We start from the raw sequence: 26,642 nt of genomic DNA, 5'->3' as shown, positions 1-26,642 counted from the left end.
TACGCCCTGCCGACGCAGTACTTTTACGCCGTTTACGTAAGAGATAGGCTGCGTAAAGTTAGAGCTAGGCCCTATTGGAATAGTAATGTCAAGTATGGCCGCCGTTCCCGCGTCGAAATTCGAATTTTTTACGTCGTTTGCGTAAGTCGTTCGTGAATCGGGATTTACGTTGTTTACGTCCACGTCTAAATCAATAGGCCTGTGCAGCGTACTTAGCCGCAATGCACACTGGGAAATGTAGGCGCCCGGCGCATGCGCAGTTCGCAAAAAACGTAAAAAATGTAAGGTCAAGCACAATTAGCATACAACACGCCCCCCTAATACACATTTGAATTAGGCGCCCTTACACCGCCGATTTAGGCTACGCCATAACATAGCAGGTAAGTACATTGTGAATCATGTACTTGCCTAGCTAACTTACGGCGGTGTAGCTTAAATGCCTTAAGCTACGCCGCCGCAAAGTTAGGAAAATGTACCTGAATCTAGCTAGTAGTATTTATTAACAAGCCACAGTGGACAAACGCAAAAATAAATGGTTGGCGCGTTTCAGCCTATAAGGGCTTAGTCATAACCACATTACAGACAAACTGTCTAAATTGACTGCAGGCAATTATCCAAAAAAGGCTGCAGCTGCAATGCATATTGGTAGATCCATGTGTATGCCACTATTTTTCACACACCTTGTAGTAATAATATGTACAATGTGTGCACACACTTGTGCATGCATCCATGCACATATACATGATTAAAACACACCATGAAATTCAAAAAACAATAAATACAAAAGATAAAAATGATAATCAAAGTATGTGAAAAAAAAGACACCAGAGAAGGAAAAGAAAGAAATAAAGAGAGGGGAGGCTCTGGGAAGAGACATTCTTAATATAAGTGCAGATCCCACCTCAGGTTTAATCAGTGGTAGTGGAGTCCATGACTAGACTGGTTATGGCAGTTGGTTATAATGCTACGGCAGATCAGTGTAATTAATTTAACGTATACATTATTGCTTGCTTAATACAGCAGTACCCAATTCTGATTCATTACAACTTGAAAAATATTTTCATAGTTAGGGCTGCAACAACTGATTTTTTTTATCCAGATCTAAAAGCTATAGGAAAGTTTACGCTTTAAAAACATTTAAAATCCACAATCCCACATTCTCTGAACTCTCTTCCAACCTCATATACCCAAATATTATCATAATCTTCAAAATCTAGACATTAGGTATGTGTGTGATGTAAATTGTCTTTCTCCAGGATTGTACGTGAGCACTTGAATAGGCAGCAAATGGAAAAAGCTGTCATTGTATGCCTTTTTTAATGTATGTAATGCCTGCATCACCTATGTCAACTATGGTAAAAGTAACAGCTACTTCTATATCACATGCACATGCTTATGTGCCCTTTTCCTCCTCCTCCACCTTATGGGAACATAGCAGCCATTTTTGGGGGGGACTGCTAAGCACCATTTTCCTCCTTCTCCTCAAGGGCACAAAGCATCATTTTTTTTTTGGAGGGGGGGGTTGGGGGCAGGGCCGGCGCTAGGCATAGGCAAGTCAAGCGGCTGCCTAGAGTGCCAGGGTAGGGGGAGCGGCAAAATCCGGATCCCCAGCCATTCGCTGGGGATTCGGATCATCAAAATACCTCCTGGACTGGAATTTTGAAAAAAACCTTCCCTTTGGCGCCAGCCGCCAGGCTGGGGGGGGTGTGCGCCTGTGAAGACATCACCTTCACAACGCTATTCCCAGCCTGCAGCGCTGTAGCAGCGGCAGTGAGATGAGGGGAGAGAGCTGGGACAGCACCTGGCAGGAAGTTCTGCAATCTGCATGAGGATTGATGGTGGAAGTTGCTGTTGAACTGGCCAGGGCGGGTGAGATCATGGAAGCCCTACATGCAAGCTGCATGCTTGCTACGATGTCCGATCGCCCCCCCCCCTCCTGGTCGCTCAGGGATCTGTAGTGATAAGAGGAGACAGACGGGCAGCAGCGCAGTTCTCCTTCAGACTTCACCCCCCCTGCTGGCTCAGGTACACAATAGAAGCACAGGCAGGAGGCTCAGTGCTGCAGCCTGCACCCTGTCACAGGAAATTAAAAAATGTACTCTAGTCTCTGCTGTCAAGTTTACATTGCACTGTGTACAGAGGGGGAACTGGTTTGTGTGTGTGGGGGGGCAGATATGTGTGTGTGTGGGGGGAGGGGGTACAGAGTGGGAACATGTGGGGGGGGGCAGATTGTGTGTGGGGGGCAGATTGTGAGTGGGGGTACAGAGTGGGAACGTGTGGGGGGGGCAGATTGTGTGTGGGGGTAAAGAGTGGGAACGTGTGGGGGGGCAGATTGTGTGTGGGGGGGTACAGAGTGGGAACGTGTGGGGGAGCAGATTGTGTGTGTGTGTGGTACAGAGTGGGAACGTGTGGGGGGGGGCAGAGTGGGAACTTGTGGGGGGGGCAGATTGTGTGTGTGGGGGTACAGAGTGGGAACTGGTGTTGTCGGAGACAGGTGTGTGTGTGGGGGGGGGGGAGGTGTGTGTGTGGGGGGGTACAGAGTGGGAACTGGTGTGGGGGGTACCGGTTGTGTAGGGGGGTGCAGAGTGGGAAATGGTGTGTGGGGGGGGGGATGTGCAGGGGGGTACAGAGTGGGAACTGGTGTGGGGGAGACAGGGGTGTGTGTGTGTGTGTGTGTGTAGGGGGGTACAGAGTGGGAAAAGGTGTGTGGGGGGCAGATGTGCAGGGGGGTACAGAGTGGGAACTGGTGTGGGGGAGATAGGGTGTGTGTGTGTGTGTGTGTAGGGGGGTACAGAGTGGGAAATGGTGTGTGGCGGGGCAGATGTGCAGGGGGGTACAGAGTGGGAACTGGTGTGGGGGGTACCGTTTGTGCAGGGGGGTACAGAGTGGGAAATGGTGTGGGGGGACAGATGTGCAGAGGGGGTACAGAGTTGGAACTGGTGTGTGGGGGGGGGCGATGTGCAGCGGGGTACGGAGGGGGAACAGATGTGTGTGTGTTGGGGGGGTTACAAAGAGGAACTGATTGTGTGGGGGAAGGAACAGATGTGCAGGGGGTACATATAGGAACTGATGTGTGTGTGTGTGTGGGGGGGGGGGGGGTTTAAGGGGAACAAAGGTGGGGGGTGCAGAGGGGAACATGTGTTCAGGATGATACAGTGATGGGGTGATCTGAGGTGTAAGGCCCCTTTCACATTGGGGCGTTTTTTATGCGGTACAGCGCTAAAAATAGCGCTGCTATACCGCATGAAAAATCATGCCCTGTAGTGTTCAATGTGAAGGCCCGAAGGCTTTCACACTGAAGCGGTGCGCTAGCAGGAGCGCTCCAAAAGTCCTGCCAGCCGCATCTTTACTGCGGTATAGGAGCGGTGTGTTAACCGCTCCTATATTGAAATCAATGGGAAACCGCGGTAATACCGCCCGCGGCTCCACGCCTCAATGTGAAAGAGGTCTAAAGGTGGTAGAATTGTGGTAATCTTAGACCTAAAAATACAGGAATTGGGGTGATTTGAGGTGTGGAGGTTCAAATCCAGTTTTGTATAAAAATAAATGCAGATCTTATTGCAGGTCAAAAAATGTGCATTCATTTTTTTTTTTCTAGGAGCGTAGCATTGTCAGTGTATCTGTTGCTCATACAGACTGGCAGTTACACAGTTGGGCTCTCTGTATACTGCTCTAGCCTGTGGACCATGGCTGGCGTGAGGAATCGAGCCGGTGCCAACCTCCTAGTTGTCTTTTGGCTGGGTCCAGAGGCACAGGTGCAGGCATGTGGACCACGGCCGAAGAAATAGGTGAAGAGGCACTGCAAAAATCTCAGTGAGGGGCGGAGCGAATGGCACGGGGGGGGGGCGTCAAAATGAGGCTTCGCCTAGGGTGTCAAAATCCTTGCACCAGCCCTGGTTGGGGGGGTTGAAAAACACACCATTTTCTACTCCTTCACATCTCCAAGGGCATATAGCAGACCATTTTGGGGCCTACTGAAGTACTATATTTATCAATTTTGTTGCACTGCACCCTTTTTTGTGGCCTGTACTATACCATAGTGGCAGGTACTCATATGCCAGTGCCATTATTTTGCACAGAAGGCCATCCACCAACAGAGGCAGAGGAAGAATATGAGGGGGGAAGATTTTTTGGGTGATGGCAGTTATACTGCACTGGCAGAATGGCTATAAGAAAGACTACCCTGGCTATCAGAAATGTCACCCTGTAGTTGGGAGCAGAGAGGATTGTCTCCAAAGGCTGTTTCAAAAGCACAGACAGAATCAGATTTTTACAGCAAAATCGTATGATGGACTTCATGTGCTATTTGTACATTGAAGAGGGTGTGAGCCATTAAAAGGGTCAAGGTACCGAGTTTAAACACCAGATCTTCACCAGAGCAGCCCACAAGTAGTGATGGACGTTCCTGCTGGTGTACCCAGTTGTGGCCCTGACACATCTGTGTATATTGGAGCTAAAAAACAATAAAAACAAAATCATGGTACAACAAGCAATATCAGAAATAGGGGCAGGTAAAAGGTCAGGATGAATGGCAAACACGAATAGTCAGATACAAGCTGAAATTGGTAACCATAGAAACAGAAATGCAAGAAATAACAGATTGGAGACTAGGGCTAGGGAATAAAGATATTGCTAAGACAACAGATGTTGGTCTAAGCACAGCTAAATAGTGAGCTTGACTTACAGGCTGGTTGGGGACCAATTAGGTTCTATGTCAACCAAAAGGTACAGTGAATTTCAGACCACATGCTAAAATAACCATAACTAGCAGATCTGCTTTGCTGCTGATCTGTGACACAGAATAGTATTATTATTATTAGGAGTGAGAAGCCAACGGTCTTATAAACATATAAAGGGCAGAAACCCAATGTTTGATATGACTGAGAACCAAACGATAGTCCAGAGCCAGACAATTTCCACCCACCATCATGCTTTTATTTTGTTTTTTTACATTCACAGATTAGCATTTGCTTTTCATTTAATATTTATTCTTCATAAGGCTGCCCTGCTTAAGCATGAAGATGAAGAATTGTATTCCTAAAATGAAGAGTTTAAAGAGAAGGCACCAGCTGACTTTACTAAAGCAATCCAGTGCTTGTGAAAGACAAAGTTTATCCGTTTATGCCACAATTTTTGTAACATAGAGGTGTTTAGGCAGCTACTCAATAACCTACAGTTTTATGAATGATTTGTAAATAGTTCTATCTGTCTTGCTAGACCAACCTATTAATTTTTTTAGAAAAGTGAGCTGTAATTTAGATAAAGCAAGGCCTGTGGATGTGGTAAATCTAGACTTTGCTAAAGCATTTGACATTTATATATTTTTTAAAGGGACAGTGTAAGAAAAAAAAGAAGAAATAAAAAATAAAGTGCTCCATCCCTCCGTGCCTGCACGCAACAGCGAACGCATATGTAATTCGCGCCTGCAAATGTAAAACGTGTTCAAACCACACATGTGAGGTATCGCCACAATAATTAGAGTGAGAGCAATGATTCTAGCACTAGACTTCCTCTAACCCTAAACTGGTAACCGTAAAAAAAAAAAAAGATTTAAAGCGTCGCCTATGGAGATTTTTAGGTGTCGTAGTTTGTCGCCATTCCACGAGTGTGTGCAATTTTAAAGTATGAAGTGTTAGCTATCTTTTTACTTTGTGAAACATTATCTTTCACATTATACAAAAAAATTGGGCTACCTTTACAGTTTTTTTAATTCATAAAAGTGTATTTTTCCAAAACAAATTGTGCAAAAACAGTGTGACATAAAATATTGCAACTGCTGCCATTTTATTCGCTAGGGTCTCTGCTAAAATATATATATCATATATTAATATAGATATATATATATATCTATATATATATATATATATATATATATATATATATATATATATATATAATGTTTGGGGGTTTTAAAGCGGGAGTTCACCCATTTATTAAAATTTTCCCCTTTTCCCCTTAGATTCCTGCTCGTTCGGTCTAGGGGAATCGGCTATTTGTATTAAAATATGAGCAGTACTTACCCGTTTTCGAGATGCATCTTCTTCCGTCGCTTCCGGGTATGGGTCTTCGGGAGCGGGCGTTCCTTCTTGATTGACAGTCTTCCGAGAGGCTTCCGACGGTCGCATCCATCGCGTCACTCGTAGCCGAAAGAAGCCGAACGTCGGTGCGGCTCTATACTGCGCCTGCGCACCGACGTTCGGCTTCTTTCGGAAAATCGTGACGCGATGGATGCGACCGTCAGAAGCCTCTCGGAAGACTGTCAATGAAGAAGGAACACCCATTCCCGCAGCCCATACCCGGAAGCGACGGAGAGGATGCATCTCGTAAACGGGTAAGTAATGCTCATATTTTAAAACAAATAGCCGATTCCCCTAGTAAAAACGAGCAGGAATCTAAGGGGGAAAAGTGCCCTCTAAGGGTGAACCACCGCTTTAAGTAATTTTCTAGCAAAAAAATACTGATTTTAACTTCTAAGCCACAAGTGTCAGAAAAAGGTCTGGTCTTTAAATGGTTAAAGTAGATGTAAACCTTACCACTAAAATATCATATAAGAATTTGGTCATACTGTTATATAAATCCTTGTTTGGGCATTTTGGTTTATGGCTTTGACAACGCACTACCCCTGTTGCCAACGATCTACTGCCTGCAAATCATCCTGTGGCATGGCTTTCCAAAGATAAAAATAATCTTGTTTTCTGGTGCACCTTGTCCAGGAATTTTACATAGTGTTGCAGAAAAAATTAATATTGCAGCCAGCAACAATAAGGAAACATGCCCTGGGAAAAGAACACATGCAGTGCTTGTGTACATAGAGACAGGTTGTGAAAAAATAAATTGCAGTAAGCAAAAAATAGGATATATGACTTTTTAAAAAAACACACATTAAAGGAGTTGTAAAGGATTTTTTTTTGCTGAAATGACTGTTTACAGGGTATAAAAACATAATAGTTAACAGATTACATTTAAAATTGATTAAAAATAGATAAAAAACACAATCATATAATGTACCTCTAGTTTCGTTGTTGCATCTAGTTTCGTTTTTGCATCTAGTTTCGTTTTTGCATGTTATCCTGCCTCTGTGCATGTACAGAGCCATAGAGCAGTGATGGTTTGGAAAATGAAACTAGAATCTCCCAGTACTGTGGTCTTCAGGAAACAGACAACCAGGAAGTGTCCAGAACAGAGAAGAATTACAGCAACATCAGAGCAAAAACGAACAATGAGGACATGAAACCAGGACTGCAGTAAGGTAAAGGAAGCTATTTAGCTAAAAAAAAATCCTTTAGTGACCCTTTAAGTCTGTTATGTATCTGGATGTGTGGAGGGACTAAGGAAGCTGCATCAACACAGCAGCATTAAGATGTAAAAATCCTCAGGGAGCTGCGGTGGCTCAACGCGATTGGCACTGCGCTGACAAGCCATTCACCTCTGCAGCTAGGGGCTCGGATCCCGGTCTCGGCTACATGTGAATTGAGTTTGGTGGTCTCAGCCCGGCTCCCGGTGGGTGTGCTATGCGAGGTAAGCCTGCGCTTAGTACGCCCACCCCCCTACCACAAAAACCACCACACTTACACACGCACTCGAAATTGGGTTAACATGCATGCACTTTGACCACGCGGTCTCTAAAAAGAGAGGCGAAGGACTAACGGGGCTGGTTGAGTGGGCTAATCCTCTCACTCCCTTATAGGGAGTCCCTCTGCCCCGTTGGGCTTCAAAGCGGAGCAAGTAGGGCGGGCTGTGTGGGAGGACCCCTCACACACCCGCCATTGTCACCCGGGGCATAGAGAAAGGTGGCAGATTGCCTCTGGGGGAGGCCTGCCTACTCCCAACTCCTGCAGTCGGGTTTCCAAAAGGGTGCCAAATGTGGCATGTAAAGGGGCGAGGAGTGGTTTAAGCGGAAGTTCCACTTTTGGGTGAAAATTACAGTAAGATTCATCCAGTCTACAAGTATTTTTCCTGGATACTTTAGTGTCACTAACATTTGGTTTAAGGCCCCCTCCCCAACATCTACGGTTACATCTGCACACGCTGACCCTTGTTCCCTGATAGGTATACCTATCACTGATCCCTCCCCTGTCCTAGTTTAACAGTTCCTGCAACATTCTAAGCATCTTCTCCCTGAACAGAGCTGTACCATCCCCTTTGGGTGCAGTCTGTCTCAGCTGTACAGCCGGTAACCGACCTTCAATCTCGCCTACTATTAAAAACTGGTATTGTAGCCATGTATATCCTGGCTCAGGAGGTTGTACTGTTTGTAGTTGGGCTGTAGGAGGTGAGGACCCCATAAAACATGCATAGTTTTTTTGAAGAAAGATTATTTTGAATGTTGGCAATTAAACATCTATTATTTCTATTCTTTTTAAGTGGAAGGTTCAAATTAGACAATACTCTAAAAAGCAGTGGCCATAACTAAGTTGGTACATGTAGCCAAGAATATGCTGGAAAGAGGTTGTTTTGTTGCCTAGTGAACGTAAAATTACAAAATAAATAAGTAGACGTTATAAAAAAAGACTGTTCTTTTGGTTCCTCAGGGTGGATATTGATTGTTGCCTGGTATAGAATATTGAGCTCCTCTGTGTTATAAATGAGAACTATATTTAGCCCTGAACTATGGGCCAGATTCACAGAAGAGATACGACGGCGTATCTCCTGATACGCCGTCGTATCTCTGTGATCCGCCCGTCCTAACTATACGGCTGATTCATAGAATCAGTTACGCATAGCTAGCTCTAAGATCCGACAGGTGTAATTGACTTACACCGTCGGATCTTAGGATGCAATTCTATGCCGGCCGCTAGGTGGCGATTCCATTGCGGTCGGCGTAGAATATGCAAATGACTACTTACGGCTAACCACGAAGATCCGCGCGTTCGCCCCAATCTCTTACGTCGCCGCTAGTCATTTTTTCCCATCGCAAAGTTAGGCCTGCTTTAACATGGCTTATTTTTAGAACAGCCATGTTAAAGTATGGCCGTCGTTCCCGCGTCGAATTTTGACTTTTTTTTGCGTAAGACGTCCGGGAATACGAAACGCCGTAACGCACGTCGCATTTAAAAAAAACATTGGGGCACCGTAATTTCGCGCAAAGCACGTCGGGAAATTTGAACACGGAGCATGCGCATAACGTTCTGCGCGGGAACGCGCCTAATTTAAATGGTGCCCGCCCCATTTGAATTGGGCGGGCTTGCGCCGAGCGCATTTACGTTACACCGCCGCAAGTTTACAGGTAAGTGCTTTGTGAATCAGGCACTTACGCTGCAAACTTGCGGCGGTGTAACGTAACTGGATTACGTTACGCCGCCGCTGCGTAGCGGAAATGTATGTGAATCTGGCCCTATATGTTTACCAATAAGTATATATTACATTTTGTAATTCCTAAATTCAATTCCTTGCTTTTTAGCTAGGTTTCTTATTCTTGGCTTCTAGAGACGAGGCTGTATGGTAAATCCCCCAACACATTTAAACTTTCTATGAAATGCCATTCTAGTCATCTTCCATATCATGTAAGTGGTGACAGCAATTACTGAGAGCTTAGTATAGATCTCAGAAGCAATCCAAAGTTAAATTTTACTGCACTGAGCTGTTATGTAGTGAGCTATGGAATTCTATATTGATTATCAGGTCTATCTTATTCTGATCTGTAACTTAAGGACTTGACTCCACAGGTATTGAAAGAAACAATTTTTTACCAGCGCTATTTATCCATGTACACATCATCCACTTTTAGAAGTTTTTTCAATTTAGAGTAAGAGCTGACCGGGTGGCTTATAGAAACCTGCTTTATATTTCATACCCTGAAAAGTAGCCACTTGTGCACAAAATAGATTCATCCATATCACATAGAAGATTAGAAGGAAATAACTACTTTGCAGCTAGAGAAGCAAGTTCAGGCACAACCCTATTATTAACCAGAGCAAGTTCCCATAGTCAAGGCTGTACAGAATCAGAGACTTTTGCCACTTGGAAAAAAAGATGTTAGGAAAAGAAGCAATTTTCTTGATGATGGATCATTTTATTGTACTATGATTTAATTTTGTTTCTTTTGTATTAGCACAGAAAATGTTGTCTTTATTCAATATTAAGGATAAAGCAAGAAAATTGCTCATTATTAACCACTTGCTGACCGCTCTATAGCAGTTTTACTGCTACAGGGCGGCAGCTGTGGGCTGGATCGCGTATATACATGATCCTGCACTTCCACCTGCAGGGGGTGTGGGCGGGCCGCTGGTGGACACTCAGAGTGCGCCAGCACCTGCTGATCATCAGGCAGAGACTCATAATGGAGCTCTGCCTACGTAAACAAATCTCAGAGTTCAGTTCATAAAAGGGGGGAAGGAATTAATTTTGTGTTCCTGCAAAGCAGGGACAAAAACCCATCTCTTCCCCTAGTAAAATCAACACACATAGTAAACACAAACACTGGCTAGGCAGTTAATAGTTAACCCATTGATCGCCTTAGATGTTTAACCCCTTCTCAGACAGTGTCATTAGTATAGAAACAGTGCTATTTTTAGCACTGATCACTGTATTAGTGTCACTGGTTCCCGCAAAGTGTCCAATTTTCAGTCGCAATATCGCAGTCCCGCTATAAGTCGCTGATCGCTACTGAGGGAATTTTTTTCATCAAAAATATGTAGCAGAATACATATTGGCTTAAATTTATGAAGAAATTATACTTTTACATGTTTTTTTATTGGATATGTTGTATAGCAGAATGTAAAAAGTATTGTTTTTTTTTTTCAAAGTTGACGATTTTTTTTTGTTTATAGCGTAAAAAATGAAAAACGCAGTTGTGATCAAATATCACCAAAAGAAAGCTCTTTATGTGGGAAACAAATTACAAATTTTATTTAAGTACAGCATAGCATGGCCGTGCAATTGTCAGTTTAAGTAACGCAGTGTCGTATCGCAAAAAGTGGCCTGGTCATGTCAATCTTCCGGATTAAAATACTTCTCTGGAGTAGGGATGAGCAGAACACCCCCGGGTTCGGTTCGCAGCAGAATATGCGAACAGGCAAAACATTTATTTGAACACGCAAAGTGTTTGGGAGCCTGGGTCCTGCCTTAGGGGACATATATCAATGCAAAAAAACTGTTGTTTTTTCGGAAGCAGTGATTTTAATAATGCTTAAAGTGAAACAATAAAAGTAAAATTGAAATATTCCTTTAAATTTCGTACCTGGTGGGGGGGGGGGGTCTATAGTATGCCTGTAAAGTAGAGCATGTTTTGCTTAGAAAAGTCCCTGCACAAAATGACATTTCTAAAAGAAAAAAAGTCATTCAAAACTACGTGTGGCTATAATGAATTGTCGGGTCCCGACAATGCAGATAAAAGTAATTTAAAAAAGCCCTTTGGGTCTGGTATAAATATTAAGGGGAACCCCGAACCAAAAAAAAGTTCAAAGTTTAAGAAGCAAACAGCTTGGTGATCTTTCTCCATTTTAGGACCCATAATAAGCAAGGTTTTTGGTAGATATAGTTTTATAACTAAAAACAATGCTTAGTGCTGTAAAGCATGCAGGTTTTCGGGACATTTGGGTATAAATTAATTTCAAATTAATCATTTTTGATACTTTATTGATGAAATACAAACCAAGTTGATTCTCTACTCTTTAAGTGCTCCAGAGTAGGGATGTGCTTTATGTTCAGGTCGAACATGAGTTCCACTCGAACATTGGCTGTTCGCCCGTTCGCCGAATAGCGAACAATTTGGGGTGTTCGCGGCAAAATCGAAAAGCCACGGAACACCCTTTAAAAGTCTATGGGAGAAATCAAAAGTGCTAATTTTAAAGGTTAATATGCAATAACCCAAAAAGTGACAAAAAAAGGTAAAAAAAAACACACACATAGCTTGGGACAAGTCCTTTAATAAAAATAAAAAAAATCCAGCGCTGTAATCTTTCTACGACCCGGACCCGCCGCCACGTATGATACAGCCTCCATAGGAGGCGCCCAGCCAAATGATGCGTGACCCATCTGACAGCTCTTAAATAACCAAAAGCAGGGCCACCTGTGACGTGGATGGGTGACCCCGCCCCCCTCTGACGCAACTGGGGGTTTCCGGCGGTTTCCCTGTGACGCATTAGAGGGGCGGGGTCACCCGTGACACCACGGGGAAACCACTGCTAACCCCCATTGCGTCAGAGGGGGGCGGGGATTTTGAGGGGGACCCCTATGCCATTTTTTTTTTTAGCGCAGGGTTCCCCTTAATATCTGTACCAGACCTGAAGGGCCTGGTAATGGAATTTGGGGGGACCCCCACGCATTTTTTTGGGTTCGGGATTCCCCTTAATATTCATACCAGACCCAAAAAGGCCTGGCAATGGACTGGGGGGGGACCCATGTCATTTTTTCAATGACTTTTATCTGTATTGCCAGGACCCGACAATTCATTATAGTCGCGACTAGTTTTAAATTACTTTTTTTCCTTTAGAAATGACATTTTGTGCAGGGACTGTTATAAACACGGGAAACATGCAGCACTTTACAGGTACTTTACTTGTTTGACTTAAAACATAATTAAAATCACTGCTGCTGAAAAAACTGTAATTTTTAAAACTTTTTTTGCATTGATAAATGTCCCCTGGGGCAGGACCCAGGTCCCCAAACAAGTTTTATGACAATAACTTGCATATTAACCTTTAAAATTAGCACTTTTGATTTCTCCCATAGACTTTTAAAGGGTGTTCCACGGCTTTCGAAATTTGCCGCGAACACCCCAAATTGTTTGCTATTCTGCAAACGAGCGAACAGCCAATTTCAAACTCATGTTCGACCCGAACATAAAGCTCATTCCTACTCTGGAGCACTTAAAGAGTAGAGAATCAACTTGGTTTGCATTTCATCAATAAAGTAGCAAAAAAAAATTTTTGGAAAATAATTTATACCCAAATGTCCCGAAAACTTGCATACTTTACAGCACTAAGCATTGTTTTTTAGTTATAAAACTATATCTACCAAAAGCCTTGCTTATTATGGGTCCTAAAATAGAGAAAGAGCACCAAGCTTTTTAAACTTTGAACTTTGGGGAAAAGACAGCGCTACACTTAAATGTCACAGCATTGTGTAATGAAGAAGAATGGGAAAGATACCTTGCATACTTAAGCAACAAACAATGAAACAATCATGGAGGCGTTCTGTTCTATACTCCAGCACAGGCCGATAAGGCACAATCCTCTTTTGCTATTTCTGACTGTACTAGAGCTTCAGAACCTAATTTTCTCAAGTACTGCCCACCCAAAAAAAATGTAATGCTAATTTTGTTTCTGCAATTGCAGATGTCACTAAGCAAGAAAAAGGGAAGTGCACTGATCACTTAGAAAATAACATTTAGAAAAATTGCCAGCAGTGAAGCCCAATATCAAGGACGTCAAAGTGAAGCCTGAAGACCTTGCAAACAAATCAACTCATATCAAGTATAAGGGTCTGGTATAGACGTTGAGGGGAATCTCCCAGCCACTTGGTTTACAAACAGAACAAATTATCTGGGAAAAGTCAATTAGCTGCAAATTTTCGATTTCTTGGGCCCTGTTCACAACTAAGCGTTTTTACCTGCCAGAACACTCTGACCATTGGCTGACAGCACTGATCGGGAGACCTTTTTAGGTCATGAGCCTGTGACAGAAGCCGAGCGAGTGGCTTTTGTTTTCTCTGGCTCTAATCCCGTGCTTCTAAAATACAAAATAAAATACTTTAGAATCCATGTGTCCGGCGCCCTGCATGTAGATTAGAGGGCCAGACATATGAATTAGGGGGGCGGCATCCTGTGCCGCATATGGATGGGCTGCCACAGTTTTTTTGTGTGATCTGAAATATGAATAGATCTGAGAACACCAGGTACAATCATTTTGAACTGTAAATCCTATTCCCATACATATGATAGTATAATAGCTTCCTGGGTTGTTGCAGGTTGGATGTGAATCATGGGTATGCAGTTCAGCAACAGCTGGAGAACCATGTGATATATAAAGCTGCATTTCTACCATCTGCTTTGCAAATATAAACCAACTCACATAAACATTCATTTTCAGATCTGTTATGCTTCAGCAATAACCTCAGGTTGTTCTGTACTTCTGTGTTTTTGGACAGTGACTCAGCACTCCTTTAAATGATAGCAGCTAATTCTACTACTGCCACATGCACACTGCTAATCTCCTAAAACCAATGAGCAAAAAAAGGCTTTTTGTTCAAGCTAAACACATACCTGTTATATAGAAGGATATCTGGCTTCCAAGTTTGTCCATCTGGGAAACGAACATTTTTCACTCCGGGATATTCAGACACATTCCATTGTAAATAGTAATCTGTCCAATACTGAAGTGTAAAAGAAAAAAAATGGATTAAAAGCACTTTTCTGTTCACACTCCCCAGGGAATTATATAACATCCAACAAAATGTATAGCTGTCATTCAAAAGAGTATTACTTAACTGGCAGGGAATAAAATGACTGAAAGAAGAGGACTTTCCCTACCTTGAAAATACCATTAGAAAGCACCTTTTACGAGTCAGGGGCCATGATCTAGCGGCAGGAAAAAGCTTATAAATGGACAAAAATCCAGTTTGCCTGCATTTAAGATTACATACTGCATGGAGCATGGAATTGCAGAGCTGCTGATTGTTTAGAAAAATAGGACAATAACTCTGATTGCATTGCTTTTTCAAGGAACAGAACGGAAACTGTTTTCTTTGTTCCAAAATGTATCATTGTGGTCATGGTCAATTAAAAACTCCTGAATGTTCCCCTGCTCTTTTTCATGAACGATCAAAATCATGTTTTTCTACAGCTCTTTAGAAAAAAAAAAAGGAGGGGGCAAGAACATATGGAAAATATTTATTTTATTTAATAATAAGGTGATGATTTTAAGGCTTTTAAATGAAAGCTGTGATAATGTACATAGAAATGGTGTATGTATTTATGCTTTGTGTAATAAGCCTCTACATAGGAGTTTGCTCTTCAGTTCCTTCAGCAATAAAAAAAATAAAAACACATATTGTTACTGTAATTTCTAATTCTACAAACTAAACAATGTTTCTTTTAAGTAAAAATAAATAGTGAGGGGGAAAAGTTGGAAGCTCGAAATGTGCCCACACATGATAAGAACCAATTGACCTGTAGCTTAACAGCTTTTTAACAGATTTGGGCATATACAATGTGCCTGTTTTTGTAACATTCCATTGTTCAGTTCTCCAATAAATCAACTGTATTTTAAAAATAAAATCCACATGTGGTTCACATGAGGTCCCCATGTGATCTTTACCTACACAAGCAAAGGTAGGCATATACCACTGGTAGGAAGGGAAATAGTATTTTCTCCTTAGGCCCCATGTACACAGGACGTTGCTAAACGTACATTCAGAGGCAGTTGGAAGCTTTTTTCAACTGCTCCTGAACTTATGTGACCATGTACACAGTCTCGTTTATTGCCATTTTTAGGCAGTTGCATTTAACAGTGTTTCCTTGAAAGCAAGAAAAATGGGTTCAGATGCAGAAGATTTACACGTTTCAGATGCCAAACGCGTCTAAACTTGGCTAAACGTGGTAACCCGTGTTTAGCAGCATTTTGTTTATAGGCGTTTTTCCTTTTTTGGCCATTTAAAAAAAAAAAAATTTGGAAACTCTTCTTAACGCAAACGCAGAAAAATACCGCTAAACGCAGCTACGCGGCATCCAAACGCGTCCAAACTGACGTTTTAAACGTGGGTTACTATCTGTCAAGTTTAATCATTTAGGAGCAGTTGTAAAAACGTCCCGTGTACATGGAGCCTTACATGGGTCAGTTATTGAAATTTTTTAAGTTTCAGTTGCATCACTTTAATGCAATTACTAAAGCATATCAACAAGACCAACCACTCAAAGCAGGAGCTTTATGGAGACAGTTCTGTCTATGTTTGTTTTTAATAGTTCTATTGAATGTTTTCATTGGTGACACCACTACAATATATGCGAGTTTGTTCAAATACATTTAATGCAGATATATTATATCGCACTATTGATTGTTATATGATAACCTTTGATCTTTTGAAACCACTATATCGTAGATACACGATCGACCTTCTCATAACACCCCTGACGAAAGAGTTACTTTATACTCTGAAACGCGTTGGATGAACCCAGAGGATTCCAAAGTGTAATCTGTGTGGTGACTTTGTATAGCGACTGTAATCATTCCAATATATTTTATTGTAATTGTATGTATTATGTTTAATAAATTATATATGTGTTTCAACAATTTACTATGCCAGTGCCTTTAAAGTCCATTTAGGTTTTTTTTTTTTTTTAGTTATTGACACATTGGGTAAGATTTACTAAAACTGGAGTGTGCAACATCCAGTACAGCTCTGGATATAAACCAATCTGCTTCCAGGTTTTATTGTCAAAGCTCAATTGAACAAGCTGAAGATGATTGGCTGCCATGCACAGCTGAATCAGATGAGTGCACCAGTTTTAGTAAACCTCCCCATTAGCTTTAAAACTGGCCAATCCCCTAGATCCTGGTACATGTATTGTTACCCACGTGAAAAAGGCAAGCATGTAAGACGAAGGGTCCAAAACAAGTGAGTGATACCACAGATTTAGACTGGAGCAACTTCTATTCTACCCCCCCCCCTGTTTTGTTTGTTTACACACCATTACTGGCTTGAAAAGCATCTGATCAAACCAATCTTGGTTTGATCAGATGCTTTGGAAGACAGAGGAGAGATAAGGGGATAGACCACATATCTCTCCATAAAGAGGGCCTGTTATCCATGCTATCACAAGAGATGTTTATCCTTTGTAACAGAAATAAAGTTCAATAAAAAAAAATTAAAGATGGTGTCAGAAATGTAAAACAAATAAATAAAACAAAATGTAAAAATTTTTTGTTAAGTGCTCACGCACAACTGTGAACGGTCACATGTATAAGTGATGGCAACACACATGTGAGGTATTGGGGCAAACATCAGAGTGAGAGAAATGATTCTAGCACCAAACCTCCAGTGTAATTCTAAGCTGGTAATCTGTAAAGACGTTTAAAGCGTAGCCTATGGATAATTTAATACCGTAGTTTGTCACCATTCCACAGGTGTGCACAATTTTAAAGTGTGCCATGTTGGGTATCTTTTTATTCAGCATAACACCATCTTTTATATTTTTAACAAAACATGTGTATTATACTCTGTTTGCATCAAAAAGTGTATTTTTCCTAAAAATGTGATCTTGATAAACCACTGAAAAAATATTGTTGTAACACTGCAGCTGGAGTGTGGTTCAGTCCAATTGGACTGCTGCAGTGCCGCTCAGTGACATTATATAAAGCTCAATCTGCCAATTCACCATCAAATCCACCATTTTGCATTGCACTGTAGTGGAAAAAAGCATGGCCTGACATACTTTTTTTACCACACACTGCCCGCACAGCATTGCAAACCCATTGGTGTCAACAAGGCACACAAAAGATAAGGCATTTCGCCTTTGCTTGCAATAGGATTGTGCTAGAATAGCCACCCAACACAGTCCCATCACACCTAATGTGAATGGACCCTTACAAGGTAATATTCATTATCGCAAAATAATTTGGTGCACAAAGCATGGATTTTGTGTTTCCTTTGCGGCAATGAGTAACATATAAATGAACATTGTTGCACCCTGAGTTCAGCTTTAAAGTTCAGACTATAATTTGTTCACAATTAGACTTTATTTTTTCATGCTATTGATGGCTGAGATTAAGCTTTATGCTTTACTTTTAAGTGGTCACTTTTATCGCCATGTAGCTTCCAGGCACAGTTTTATAGCATTTAATTCAAACAGCATTCAATGCACTGAGACATTTAAATAAGGTATACAGGGACAGTGACAATGCTGAATCACAATTCTATTCAGTCCTAGGAAACTGGTGAAGTCAGTTATTTGTGCTCCATCCTTGAATGGGAATTTTACTACTTTGGCATGGAGGATAACACATTTTTTGATTAAAGCGATACAAATTTTATCTAGTAGAAATAAAATTAACAATCTTTTAGGGGACAGTAAAAATAGTTATGGCTAGTGAACAGGGGAGAGCCAAAGGAATTTTTTTTTTTTTTTAGCAATGTTGAGGTGTTTTTCTGTGTATGCTGATCTACCTGGTTTGAGTGGATATGTTATGTTTTAAAAGACATCTTGGTTCCCTGATACTGAAGAACATAATCCTTTGTTAAGTTAATCCTTGTTAAGTTAAAGTGACACAATAGGTTCTTTTAAAAAAACAAAAACAAAAAAAACATATCATACTTACCTCATCCTCTTCTGGGGTCCCACGGCGGCTCTCTCGGCTCCTCCCTGCAAGAGCTAACCCCCTCTGGGAAGCTGTCTCCCCAGGGGGTTACCTTACCTTGGTTTTGTCCCTGGTGTAGAGTGTCATGCTCGCCCCCTCCCTTGGAATACAGGAGAGTCAGGACGCTCTCTACGTTGCAGATAGAGAAAGGAGCTGTGTGTTAGTGGGTGTCCTAACTCTCCTGTAGTCCAAGGGAGGGGCCGAGCACAACACTCCACACCAGGGAGAAAGCCTTGCATTACTGTGTGGAGTTACAGACAGAAGAACAGGAAGTGAGGATTTTTCAGAAGAAATGAGGACATTTAAAAGCAAAATCGAAGGATGAGGTAAGTGAAAGAGGACTGCACTAATGTAAAGGAAGCTATTTAGGGAAAACATTTTTTACCATTACAACCCCTTTGACTCTATTAGTCCAAGACTATTCTACATAGAGAGGAAAGATTTGACATAGATCTAAAAGATTTGACATAGAGAGAAAAGATTTAACATTATAGAGACAGTGTTGGGGTAGACCATTCGACATAAACAACGAAGATTCGACAAAGCAGCGAAAAACATACAAATGTCGAATCTGTCAATTGAAGGCTTATGGTGTCTGTCGAAAGTTCTAAGAAGATTCGACAAGCAGCTAAACTGCACGACGCCGCAATCGTACATTTCCGGTCAAATGCTCGGCCCATAGGCTATAGAAGAATTTGAATGTTGGTTGACTAGTAATAATAATTTATAAATATAATTATTACTAGTCATACAACATTAAAATTCTTCTATAGCTTGTAGGACGAAACATTCGACTGGAAATGTACAATTGCGGCATCGTACAGTTTAGCTGCTCCGTCGATTCTTCTTAGAACATTTGACAGATACCAATGACAGATTTGACCTTAATTCATTCGGATTTTCGGACTAATGCATTTTTTAACTAAACAAAATAAATAAAAACAAATTTTGAGAGTAACTAAATAAAAAAAAAATTCAGATGAAAATTAAATTCTGAAACAAAATATTTCAGTGTGCACATGTCTAGTAAAAAGTAAGGGCCAGATTCATGTAGATTTGCGGCGGCGTATCGTATCTCATTTACGTTACGCCGCCGCATGTTTCCAGTGTAAGTGCTTGATTCACAAAGCACTTGCGTGTAAACTTTCGGCGGCGTATGGTAAAGCCGTCCGGCGCAAGCCCGCCTAATTCAAATAGGGCGTGTACCATTTAAATTAGGCGCGTTCCTGCGCCGAACGTTCTGCGCATGCTCCGTTTGGAAATTTCCCACCGTGCTTTGTGCGAAATTACGGCGCCCTGACGTGTTTTTTGAACAACGATGTGCGTAACGTACTTTCGTATTCCCGGACGTCTTACGCAAAAAAAAAATTGAAATTTGACACGGGAACGACGGCTGGTCTAAATCTAAGCCATGAAATAGCAGGCTTAAGTTTGCCACGGGAAAAACTGACTAGTGACGACGTAAGAGAATGCGACGAACGCGCGTACCTTCGTGGATCGCCGTAAACAGCTAATTTGCATACCCGACGCTGGAAAATGACGCGAACTCCACCCAGCGGCCGCTGGAGAATTACACCTACGATCCGAAGGCATACGAAGCCGTACGCCTGTCGGATTTATGCCAAAAGCCGTCGTATCTTGGTTTGAGGATTCCAAATCAAGATACGACGTGGCAAATTTGAAAATACGCCGGCGTATTTCTGCTGTGAATCTGGCCCTTAAACTGTAAAAATTGCTCGTACTGAAAAGTAAGGGGGCGCTACACCTGGAATTCAGTTTTAAGTCATTGGAGGTGATTTACGAAAGGCAAATCCACTTTGCACTACAAGTGCAAAGTGCACTGGAAATTGCACTGAAAGTACACTTGAAAGTTCAGTCACTGTAAATCTGAGGGGTAGATCTAAAATAAAGGAAAGCTCTGCTGATTTTATCATCCAATCATGTGCAAGCTAAAATGCTGTTTTATATTTTCCTTGCATGTCCCCCTCGGATATACAGTGACTGCACTTCCAAGTGCACTTTCAGTGCAATTTAAATTGCACTTTGCACTTGTAGTGTAAAGTGGATTTACCTTTTGTAAATAACCCCCAATGTGTCCATAATAAGTAGATTATGAACCTATTTACTGCAGACTGACTTAATAAATAAATTGTTTGCCATTTTTGCCAATCTTTTACCTTTCAGATTCTATTCTGACCTAAAAATGGAGACACTAATTGGTTGTTGGCGCAAACCATCTTTTCACATACTCTAAAATCCGAGGCTAAATATATTTTTCATTAATTAGCATGAAAGAACAAAAAATACATATATATATATATATATATATATATATATATATATATATATATATATATATATATATATATATATATATATATATATATATATATATATGTCAGATCCAAAAACATATTAACAAAAAAAACCTTCAATATTATTGACAGTAAATTTTAGTTTTGTTATCACCCTACATGAATAGGGATAAACAACGTTTCCATATGCAAGCATAGCTTATTATTCAAACCAGGAGAAATACAATAGATAATTCAAACTCAACTTACAGATTAAAAATTCTTTATCGGTTTAGAACTGACAAGAAATGATGCTGCAAATGACTGGCATTTAAGGTAATTCACATAATTCATGTCATTTGAGCATTTCCTTTTCTGTATTCCAATGAATTTGAAGCTTTAAAAAGAACAATTTCTCTGATTGCTGTATTTATTTCTGTAAACCTGTTTGAAAAAGCTTGCTAGGGGCGTGAAAATGAAAATCCTAAAATGAAGAATGGTTAATTGTCAGATTTTAGCCTTTGGCTCATTATAAGTACGTATATCAGCTAACTGTGCACTGTGTGACCAGGAGAACAAAAAAGCAACACTAGACTCTTGCCAGGAAGGTAAACTGAGACAAAAGCAGAATATAGCCATACAAATATGGTCACCACCCCATCCCATTCAAGGTGAGAGTTTCATTATTTTGCTAAAATGGCCTTTGATGTTAAGGCCCAGAAGCACATTCTCACCTCCTCTTCACTCCCCTGCTGCTCCATTCAGCCACTGAAAGTGATGAAAGGGAACTCTGACATGCCCTGAAACATGTCGTCCTGGTAACTGGCTTAGTGTACTTGGTGTCCCTTCAGTTTGTTCCTGGTCAGTGGTTGAGGACTTCTGGGTTTTTGGTGGCTTCACTTCCTGGCTAGAGTCCCTTGAAGCTTCCCCATCGTGGATCGTGGCTGGCAGCCATCTATCTCGCCGTCTTTGCTGGATGTTTGACTGGAGATCGGCACACTGCACCTGCTTTCAGCCTGCTAATCTTCCATCAATGCCTGGGATTACTGCTTTTTTACCATACTTTCATCAAAGTAGTTTTTTACACTTTGACTGCTGTCACAGTGATTATCACAGTAACAGCAATGTTTTGAACGGTCATGAATGGGTTACGTTCATAACAACTGTGATTTACTATTGTGTGCTGTGATTGATTCACAGCCAGTGCTTTTTTTCTCAAACAATAGGTGCTGGAACTTAACCACCAGCCCACAAAACCCCTCCCCCTACACACACCCTCCAAATCACATCAAATAGTGGGTGTGGTCAGCCAAATTTCACGAAAACAGTAGGAGGGTCTTAAAGGGGCATTAAATACCAGGATTGCATTAAATACAGAGTGCAGAGCTGTCACTTGTAAACACGGAAACCAGACCTCTATCTTTACAAGTGATTGTGATGAGCAGGCACCAAAGGGTCTGTCCACAGCTATCACATGGTACATGGTGCTGTGATTGGCCTATGTACCATGTGATAAACGTGGGCCAATTACAGCATCACTATAGATATCACAGCTAATAATTAAATGTATTTATAACAGCTTTGTTGACATTGTAGTAATTTGATTGCATAGCAGTCACATGATCCCCTGCTCGCTTGAAGCGGCAGGGTACCAGGAGCCGCAATCAGCTGTGTCCAGTGGACACAGTGGTCATGGGAGCAGTGTGCTGCATGCCCCCAACCCGGAAGAGGCAGGATGACATATATGCCCATGCAGCCCTGGCGCAGTAAATGTACTGTGGCCGGGCACCAAGCCGTTAAGTATTTTTCAAAGGCCTTGATTAAATTTGGAAAAGGTGTAATGAAAACCATGGTGATACAGAAAGCCAATAACCTTTGTAGTGTATCCCCATTTATACTTCATATGGGGGGTCATGCCTGCCACTGGCTCTACTTGTGGTTCATGCATTTTGCTTGGTTTAACACTGTAATTAACACTTTACGCCCCAGAAGAAGTGTTACTTGTCAACGGGAAACATGTTGAGCATGTTGAGCCTCTAGTGTGAGGCAACGCACCCCTCCACAGAGATAGCTCCCCCCCGCTATATTATTTGTCCTTGGTGATTGTACTTGTCATTACATATGTGCCAGTGTCAATACTTTAGAGGCTTCCTACCTGTATACAGGGGGTGTGTATGCTCACACACTAGTTTGGGTTAATACTATCTAATGGTTTTAATTTGTTTTTAATCCATTTTCTAATAAAAGACAATATTTACATATACATACGATTTTGTATGTTGGCTTTGGTGCCAAATAAGTCCCATTTTCTGTGGTCTCTATGTTATCAAGTAATCAAAGAGTCTCAGCAAAGAAAGAATTCCATCACTGGCTTCCTCTGCTGGGTTCTGCAGTCACCAGCCAGAGCCAGCAGAAAAGTGAGTAAAGGAAGTCTTCTTTTGCTTTAAACGCTTTGTTTACAAGTAACAGCCGTAAGCTCTGAGCCAGGGCCTGCATCTGTTTGGAGCAGAGATGAACAGTGAGAGAGGGGATGATTCTTCTACAGGATTCCAGATGAATCAAGCAGGCAGGTATTGAGCACCAGTGCCCCCCTCCCCCACTGACTAGCAGTTTCCCCAATCTCCCACCCACTAAGCACCAGGATCACCCATCTCTCCTCACTAAGCACCAGGGCCCCAATCTCCCCCCACTAAGCAGCAGGACCCCATCTCCCCCAACTGAGCACCAGTGACTCCTTGTCCCCAGAATGAGCACCAGCTGCCCCTTCTGTCCTGTGACTTAGAACCACTAAGCACCAATGTCCCCCTGGTTCCCCCTGTGAACACCAGTGCCCCATTGTCTCCCCACTGAGCATCAGTGCCCCCTTGCTTCCCTACCGAGCACCAGTGTCCCCTTTGTTCCCCAAAGTGCACCAGTGTTCCCCTTGTCTCCCCAATGAGCACCGGTGCCCCCCTTGTCCCCCACTGAGCAACAATACCCCTCTTGTCCCCTTAATAAGCACTAGACATGTGCATTCGTTTTCGTCCGAATGCATTTTCATCTGAATTTCAGGTATGTTCGTTATCGTTTTAACAAACAAAAAAGGAACGCACAGAATACAAAAACCGAAAGATCCGACATAAACAAATGCTTTATTTTCATTTTCGTTGGTTGAATGTGCCTAACCTTAACTCTATTAGTCCAAGATTATTCTACATAGAGAGAAAAGATTTGACATTATAGAGAGAAAAGATTCGACATTATAGAGAGAAAAGATTCGACATTGAGAGAAAAGATCGCTGCTGGAATTGGGTGGGGGAAGTAAAATAAAAATAATGATGAATGTTATTGGCTGATTGTAACCAAAGAGGAGGAGCAGTAAAATAGCTAGAACTAACTTGACATTTCAACATGAACGAAGAAGATTCGACAAAGCATCGAAAAACGTTGAATCTGTCATGGAAGGCTTATGGTGTCTGTTGATAGTTCTAAGAAGATTCGACGAAGCAACTAAACTGTACGACGCTGCAATCATACATTTCTGGTCAAATGCTCGGCCCATAGGCTATAGAAAAATTCAATTGTTGGTTGACTAGTAATAATAATTAATAAATATAATTATTACTTGTCATACAACATTAGAATTCTACTATAGCTTTTAGGCGGAACATTCGACCGGAAAAGTATGATTACAGCGTCGTACAGTTTCGCTGTATGATTACAGCGTAGTCAGACACCATAAGCCTTCAATGACAGATTCAGCCTCAATTTGTTCAGATTTTCAGACGAATGCAATTTCCGACGAAAAACAAAATAAATAAAAAGGAATTTCGGGAGTAACTAAATACATTTATTTTTCGGACGAAAACAAAAATCCGAAACTAAATATTTCAGTGTGCATATGTCTACTAAACACCAGTGAGCCCCTTGTCCCCCCACTGAACACCAGTGCCTCCCTTGGTACTGATCACTCACTGTTAGCATTTACAACTGAAGCCTTGTGTTTACTAGGCTTCAGTTAATGAACAGGAAGCTGCTCAGCACAGAGCACTTCCCATTCATTCACTGCCCAATGCAGCTGAGGCTGCAGAGAAAGGAACTGTGGAATCTGTCCTCAGTTCCTTTCTCAGTCTCAAAAGTGAGACATCAGGGGTCTGTTTAGATTCCTGATATTTCACCAAAGCCCCCCAGCAGCCTTCCTTAAAGATTTTTTTTAAAATAACACCTTCTTCTACATTACTACCTCTGCCTTACTTATACCCTCCTCTTTGGGGGGGAGGAGGGTGTCGAGGTAAGTCTCTCCAGGTGAAAGAATGTCTAACTTTGCCATTGCTTAATGAGAATTACATCTCTGGTCCCTAATGCTAAATATAATCTAGGGGGCAGGGAGTACCCAGTTATGTCTGCCCGTGGACATATTTAGGCAATGTCATTGCCAATGGATAGCTATGTGGCCATATTTGGGCAATGATGTCAGCTACTATCCTTGCCCCTTTTTTTTACTTGGCTCGGGGTTCCCGGCCAGAAAATGAATGGGGCTGAGTAAAGTTACTGGTCACTTAAGGCATGACGTAGTACCTGCTGTTTCCTTAACAGTGGAAGAAGAGCTATATGTAGTAGCAGTAGAACAATTATTATACATGATGCTCCTGCTGATGGGGCTAAAAACTTAATGTTCAGATAGCATCTGAATTAGCAAAGTTCAGTCCACAGCTGTGTTCATACAGAACATTTAGCTCATCCCTTTTTATCCATTGTTTTGAATTGTGATTCAAACTATATAATTAGTTATTTGTTTAGAATTGTTTCAGTTATACTAAAAAGCTATCAGAATATCAGGAGGATCAGGAAGGATTTTCCTCGGCCCGCTAGAGCAAATTTAGTTATCGTATATACTGTACTCGAGTATAAGCCAAGTTTTTCAGCACATTTTTTTGTGCTGAAAATGCCCCCCTCGGTTTATACTCGAGTCACCTTTTTGTGCCTGATCTCCTGGACTTTGGGGACCCGGAAACTTGGCACACATGTAGCCCCACTCTTCCTCTACAAGTGTGCAAAGTTTGTTGTCCGGGGGACTTACGGCCGGGGAGCACCGATTTTTCAAGGCAGGGCACCCCTTCCATAGACTCCCATGTTAAATGGTAATTTCTCCAGTAAATTTGGGGACCCGGTACTGGCCGGTTGTAGGTCTCCTGGACTCGGAACTTGTTACATATGTAGCCCCATTTCTCCTCTACAAGTGTGCAAAGTTTGTTGTCTGGTGGACCTACAGCCTGCAGCTGGGGAGTACCAATTTTTCAAACCCGGGCACCCCTTCCATAGACTCCCATGTTAAACGTCAGTCTCGTCATGGACACAGTGAGGCATGGGCACAGTGAGGCATGGGCACAGAGAGACATGGACACAGTGAGGCATGGACACAGTGAGGCATGGACACAGTGAGGCATGGACACAGTGAGGCAAAGTGAGACACAGTGAGGCATGTAGATGGACACCCTAGGCTTATACTCGAGTCAATACGTTTTCCCATTTTTTGTGGTAAAATTCGGTGCCACGGCTTATATTCGGGTCGACTTATACTCGAGTATATACGGGTATGCTTTATAGGGAGTTTTGTTGCCTTACTCTGGATCAACTGTGAGTATAGGATTTCGTATATAGGATTATATCTTTTTTTTTCACTTCTATTGGTTGAACTGGAAAAACTTTTTTTAACCAGACTAACTGTAATTATGTCCTCTAATTTGCAGTTTCGGCTTGCTATGACTATTAAAAATTCCATTGGTGGCACTTTTTAGCACATCTCTGGTCTCTGCCACAAGGTAATAAATAAGAGGCCACTGCCTAAACTCATTAGTTTGTAAATTGTATTTTACAGTAAGGCCCCTTTCACACACGGGGCAATAAAGGTGCGTGGCAGTACAGCGCCGCTAAATATAGCGGCGTTATACCGTCGGAATTGCCGTGGAATTCGTGTTAATACCGCACCGCTAGCGGCCCAAAAAGGGTTAATACCACCCGCAATGCGCCTCTGCAGAGGTGCATTGCGGGTGGTATTACCGCAGTTTCCCATTGT

General features: G+C 41.9%; 1 protein-coding gene across 2 annotated transcripts in view; it reads right to left on the bottom strand.

Moving 5' to 3' along the window:
- Nucleotides 1-26,642, bottom strand: part of LOC120931388 (neuronal acetylcholine receptor subunit alpha-7) — a 249,516-nt gene that overhangs the window by 59,930 nt on the left and 162,944 nt on the right. Inside the window, exons 1-2 of one of the 2 annotated variants that reach the window (XM_040342783.1) lie at nt 14,471-14,646; nt 14,204-14,313 (exon numbers count right to left, since the gene is read on the bottom strand). In XM_040342783.1, the coding sequence (XP_040198717.1) occupies nt 14,204-14,258 (55 nt within the window). In that variant the 5' untranslated portion in view covers nt 14,259-14,313; nt 14,471-14,646. Of the gene's footprint in view, nt 1-14,203; nt 14,314-14,470; nt 14,647-26,642 lie in introns of those variants that run through there. The other variant, XM_040342782.1, reaches the window with a different exon arrangement.

This window comes from Rana temporaria, chromosome 3 (assembly GCF_905171775.1).
Source record: "Rana temporaria chromosome 3, aRanTem1.1, whole genome shotgun sequence".
Lineage (NCBI taxonomy): Eukaryota > Metazoa > Chordata > Amphibia > Anura > Ranidae > Rana > Rana temporaria.
Note: the sequence above shows the minus strand (reverse complement) of the source record. Positions and strands in the feature narration are given on the sequence as shown.